The sequence below is a fragment of the Manihot esculenta genome, chromosome 18 (genome assembly GCF_001659605.2).
Source record: "Manihot esculenta cultivar AM560-2 chromosome 18, M.esculenta_v8, whole genome shotgun sequence".
NCBI lineage: Eukaryota > Viridiplantae > Streptophyta > Magnoliopsida > Malpighiales > Euphorbiaceae > Manihot > Manihot esculenta.
In genome coordinates, this window is record NC_035178.2 from 32,990,917 (window position 1) to 32,996,895 (window position 5,979).

The window sequence follows — 5,979 nt, forward strand, 5'->3', positions numbered from 1 at the left end:
CAACAACTTCTAACCTAATATACTTAATCAAATATAATAGTTAAATTATAAAACAATTCAAACATCAAAACAATATCAAAACAACATCATCAGAATATAATAATAAGTAGTCCATACTTCATATAATCCACTAACAACCAAACCAACCATAAATCCATATTCAGATATCCTCCATTTAATAAACATAAAACATAATAAAATAGTTAATTCCAAAATATCCATCAACAGTTATGTCACCAACAATCAACCCTCTATTCTTCAATTTCTCCATTCTTCAAATGCCAATTAATTTCTATAAAAACATGAAAAAAAATATTAGAATTATTAAACTAAATGAACAAATATATATATATATATATATATATATATATATATATATATATATAATTACCTAATTTACCTTCAACTATCCAAATTTATTGTATTTTCAGTTGTACTACTGCTTATGTCCACATTTGCAAATGCTGAAAAATTAAAAAAAAATTAAGTAAAATTGATACTTTAAAATAAAAATAAATAAAACATAAAAAAGCAAATTAAATAAGATTAATACATACATTCTTCAAGTCTTTCAAGGTCTGCAATTTATTCTTCAATCGATTTGTGATGTTGGGATTTTCGCAACCAATCTTGTGTGCATATTAAGGCTTCCACTATTTTAGGAGTTAAAGAACTCCTAAAACAATCAAGCACTCTACCTCCAGTGCTAAATGCTGATTCTGAAGCAACTGTGGATATAGGAACCGCTAATATATCTTTCATCATGTGTGATAAGATAGGAAACCTATTAGCATTCATTTTCCACCATTTTAATAAGTCAAAATCTTCTTTCTCATCCAAAACTAAAATGTCCTCATTCAGATAAGAATCTAAGTCAGACTTGCTCTTTGCTTCACCAATCTCTATTTTATGTTGCATGAATTGATGTCCCAATCTCATTCTAGGTTTCTTTTTTGTTCCTTCTTCGATGCTCTCACTTACATTTCCAATGTGTTCATTTGCATTTTCAGATTAAAATATTCTCTTGTAGTCATCAAATAATTCATACACAAACAATTTAACCTTCTTTGCCAATTCTGTACCTTTTTCTTTTCCATACACAGTTGAAAGAGCAAAATGCATAAATTCTAACTTATATCGAGGGTCAACCACCACTGCAATGTAAATAATTTTATTCATCTTATCAGGATCCCCCCAATATTTATCAAATTTAAGCTTCATCTTCTCTCCCATACATGACAATTCCAAGTCATTACTTGATTTCCACTCTTGCAACAAACAGTCAACAGAACTAATCTCATCAAAAAATATATTGGAAGTAACATATCTAGATCCAGAAATTCTCAAAGTAAGTTCATAAAAATGTCCCAAAAATTCAACAATTTTTCCAATATATTCCCATTCTAGACTATCTGGCACGCCATTACCTTCAGATGATTGAAGATCAATTTTAAAATATGGATCTACAGTTGCATATCTGTCAAATGCATTTTCAAACTTCAGTGCAGAACTTAACATCGGATAAGTAGAATTCCACCTAGTGGACACATCTAAGCATAAAGAACTCTTACTTTGAATCCCTTCCATCTCACAACATGCCTTAAACCTTTGCAACCTCGCAGGAGATTGCCTATATACCTAACTGCATCTCTAACCTTTTTAATTGGAGTAAGACCATCCTTCATTCCATCAACAACAACTAAGTTGATTATGTGGGCAATGCATCTCATATGAAGATATTTGCAATTTAAAATGCTAAACCCCCAAGCATTGATTTTCTTTTTCAAATAGGAAATTGCAACATCATTTGAACTGGCATTATCAACAGTTACAATAAAGACTCTCTTAATTCCCCAATTAAGCAAGCAACTTTCAATTGCCATCCCTATGTCATCACCTTTATGACTTGTAATAGGACAAAAATTAATAATTTTCTTCTGCAGTGTCCAATTATCATCAATAAAATGTGCAGTGACACACATATAGTTGATTCTTTGCAATGAGGTCCATGTATCTGTAGTAATACAAACCCTTTGACTAGTCTTTTGAAAAAAAATTTTTAATTTCTTCCTTTCTTCTAAATACAAGTCATAACAATCCCTAGACACTGTCCAACGAGATGGTATTCGAAACCTAGGCTGTGTATATTCAACCCATTCTCTAAACCCTTCCCCTTCTACAAACATAAATGGAAGCTCATCAACAATAATCATCTTAGCTAGTTTCTGCCTCGAAACATTCTAATCAAAATGCCATGAACTTAATGTACCTATCCGTGTTCCCCCTCCTCCCTCTTGTGTACTACAAGTAGGTTGCAAAGACAGTTGAGATTGTCTTGTAGTCATACTATGAGGGTTCTTTATGCATGCAAACATATGATTTCTAAGTGAAGTAGTACCATTCTTTTTCGGATCACAAAAAAATTCCTTATCACAATAATTGCACTTGCCTTTTTGCGTACCAGTATTATCGACAAACTTGGTGAAGTGATCCCAAACAGATGATCTTGGCTTCATACTCTTTCTTTTTGTTTTGGAAGTAGCTTCTTCTACTTCAGTTTGGCTTGAAGTAATTGGAGGTTGATTAGACATTATCAAAAGAGGATTACTTGATACTCCTTATTGTGACTCTGTCATCTTCAAATAAAAATTGATCTGTATAAATTGAAAATATAAATAGTTACACACAAATTTAAAGTATTATAAAGCACAAAAAATAAAAAAATAATGCACCTAAAACTAGATTAAACTTGACAAGATGAAATCATAAATGAAATCATAAATAATTTATTCTAGCAGAATTTACAAGATGAAATCATAAATGAAATACACCTGAATAAATAAATAAACTTTCCTTAAACTCCCAGATTCTTAACATACAGCAGCTAAAAATATAAAAGCAATCATACCAGACATTTGAAGATTGTGAAAAAAAAAAAAAGGAATCTAAGGAATCAAGATATCTAACCAATTGAACACTCCAAAATCTGAAACTGTTACTGCTCACCCTCTATTTCTTTTTTTTTTTTTAATTTTCTAATTGGAAGAAGAAAAAGAAGACTTCTCTATGTAGTTGAAGAGTTGTGAATTTTGCAAAGCTGTTAATGAGCTATCCCTATTTATAATGTGGAAATGAGAAAAACTATAAGCTATCCCTATTTAGGTTTAATCATTTTGATTTGTCTGCATGAATAAGTGCATTAGGCTTTAGGCAAAATGCAGAAGTGCAAAAAGAAAAAGGTAAATATTTGAACAAGCAAATCATTATCATGAAACATAACTGGACAACCTGAAGGCTAAAATATATAGAAGCAATAAAACAAGAAATCTTTCTGTCTCTTCCGTGCATGTTTTACTAAGACCACTTCTGACTAAATGGCCTATTTCTAGGGAATACTAACACATAATGAGATATGGCTCATCAGATTTCTTATTATGATTGAATAACGTAAAGCTTCACTTTTTGCCCAAATAAATTGGTCGTGATTGTATGGCTCCAAATAAAATTCAAATGATTAAACCTAAGAGGTTCCAGTTTTACATTCTGCAAAAAAACACAAACATCTAGACAATTTTGACCTAGCCTATTAATGTGTTATGCACTTGCATGGGCACCAAACTTTTCCAAGTTCTGGTACAACCTGACAATTATGATAGAAAAGAAAAATATAATTACAAGAAACTCGGAAACAGAAGCTCCCAAAACTAAGAGCAGATCTCTAAAATAATTCTTGGCACCACTCGTTTAGCATAAAAAATCAAATAACATAAACAAGATGGAGTTCCACAAGCAGTAAATCCATCAAATGAACTGTAGCACTAAAACTAAAGGAAAAAAGAAATCAGCAAAACACTAACAGATCAAAGTAGCAACAAAATTTACCAGAAACACAATACCAAAACACTCGAAACAAAACCCAAAAAAGCATAATTCAAACACTTACAGCAACCAAATTTCATCCTAGAAAGAACCCAGAAATTACTCACCAAAAAATTTTCTTAAAAAAAAAAAAACCTGAGCTCTACCAACACGGTGAGACTGAGCAACTGAACCTTCTTTGAGTATTTAGAGTGTTGTGAATCACCTGTGCTAGGTTTGTCTGTATCTCCTTCTGTGAATCTGTGCTAGGTGTTGTGAATCACCTTCTGTGTTTGTATCTCCTTACACTGTCCAACGAGATGACGATTCAAGTTTTGTTCTACAGCCTGTGAGAGAGACGGCTGTGAAACACTGAAACTTACAAGCTAAACTTACAAGCTAAGTTCATGAAACTTACAGTGAAAAGAGTCTCGCGAGCGACGGCTATGAGAGAGAGAGACGCGAGCGATGGCCGTGAGAGAGAGACGCGAAGGGTGGCAGGGTGGGTGGCCGGTGGGTGGCTGTGGGACTAGCGACTGGGGTGGGTGGCTGTGGCTACGGATTGAAGACGCGAAGGATGGAGATTAGGGATTTGGTTTGAGAGAGACGAAGGTATGCGCCGCGTGAAGAATGACGAGGGATAGGAAGTGAATTGATATAACCCTATAATAAAACGTTGCGTTTAAAATTAAATTCGGTCGGTTCGGTTCGACCGAATTATTTTGACTCCAAAACCGAACCGAACCGACCAACCCGAAATTCTTAAAAATTAAAACTGAACCGAACCGATTTTATTTTAAAACCGAACCAAATTATTAAATTAAATCGGTTCGGTCGGTTTATTCGGTTCAAACCGAACAGTGCTCACCCCTACATACAGATCATGTGACAAAGGAATTAACCAAACACTCGGGCCAAGCACAACTCTATCCATTAAATTACATTATAACATTTTACATTTTATTACACATCTTTACATTGCATCATGTCCACTACTATTCTATTACAAAACATAACCATAGCCATAACCTGCTGACCTCCTGAATTATCTCTATCCCTGCAAACCTGGGGGTTAAGGGAAAGGGATGAGCTATAAAGTCCAGTGAGCAGAACAGTAAAAACAATTCATAAAAACATGCCATCATAAAATGCATCACATCACAAGTAAATCACCTTAAGATGGTATTATCACCAATAGCCCTCTACATATCCAGTAAATGCCCGGCCCTCGACGGAGCTCCTCAGGTCTTCCTCTTAACATAACATAACATGTCCAACTATGCCAGGGGCGATTAGGCCACACCTGATCTTCTCTTAGTCTGTGCCAGGGGCGATTAGGCCACACCTGGTCTTCTCTTACTCTGTGCCAGGGGCGATTAGGCCACACCTGGTCTTTTCATCTCATATCATATCATATCATATCATCTCAAGACACATGGTATCATATTGAGGGCTAGAGGATCATCCAATATCCATCCACATCATCATCATCAAATTATGCAATGCAACATATTCGTGAATTCTAATGCAAACAACCTATTACATAACATGATATTCGTGATTCATGAACATGCTTAAAACATTTGATTTCTTTAATATAAAAAGAGTTATGTTCTACTCACCTCTGGCTGACGCTTACTAACTCTGGAGCAGCTAACTCACTGCTGATCACCTCGGTTCCTCAGGTCCGATCCTACACAGGTGGACTCAAATGAGGGACCAAACATACTCTAATAGGACTCTGAAGATCTCCCTAAAAATCTCCTAAAATATCATAAAACAATCATAGAAATCATGCAAAAGAAGGCTGAACAGAGCACTTTCGGAGGCAGGTTCGGCGGCCGAAAGTCCCTCTAGAGCCGAAACTCAGCCACTTTCGGCGGCACCTTCGGCGGCCGAAAGTGGTTCCAGAGCCGAAACTCATGCATGTTCGGCGGCACCTTCGGCGGCCGAAACTCCCCTCCAGAGTCGAAAGTCCAACTTTCGGGGGCAGGGTTCGGCAGCCAAAACAAGCCACCACAGGCAGGTTCAGCGGCCGAAAGTGCCTTCGACTGCCGAACTTGAGTTCTTCCAGAAGTGGCAGAACTCAGCCCTTACATGCACAAAAGCCTTCCAAACTTT

General features: G+C 35.5%; 1 protein-coding gene and 1 long non-coding RNA gene across 3 annotated transcripts; both read right to left on the minus strand.

Annotated features, from left to right (window-relative positions):
• Positions 1-585: 585 nt before the first annotated feature.
• On the minus strand, positions 586-2,591 carry LOC110606288 (zinc finger BED domain-containing protein RICESLEEPER 3-like). Its single transcript, XM_021745036.1, has 4 exons — positions 2,270-2,591; positions 1,639-2,176; positions 1,055-1,477; positions 586-784 (listed from the first exon to the last, which is right to left on the minus strand). The coding sequence occupies exons 1-4, from the start codon at positions 2,589-2,591 to the stop codon at positions 586-588; spliced, it is 1,482 nt and encodes a 493-aa protein (XP_021600728.1).
• A 446-nt stretch (positions 2,592-3,037) lies between these two features.
• Positions 3,038-4,481, minus strand: LOC122722482. 2 transcript variants are annotated; one of them, XR_006349403.1, is made up of 3 exons: positions 4,277-4,481; positions 3,579-4,205; positions 3,038-3,108 (listed from the first exon to the last, which is right to left on the minus strand). It is a non-coding gene; the product is annotated as an uncharacterized LOC122722482 (long non-coding RNA). The 2 variants fall into 2 exon arrangements; XR_006349402.1 differs by lacking the exon at positions 3,038-3,108 and having other exon boundaries at positions 3,231-4,205.
• Between the last annotated feature and the right edge of the window lie 1,498 nt (positions 4,482-5,979).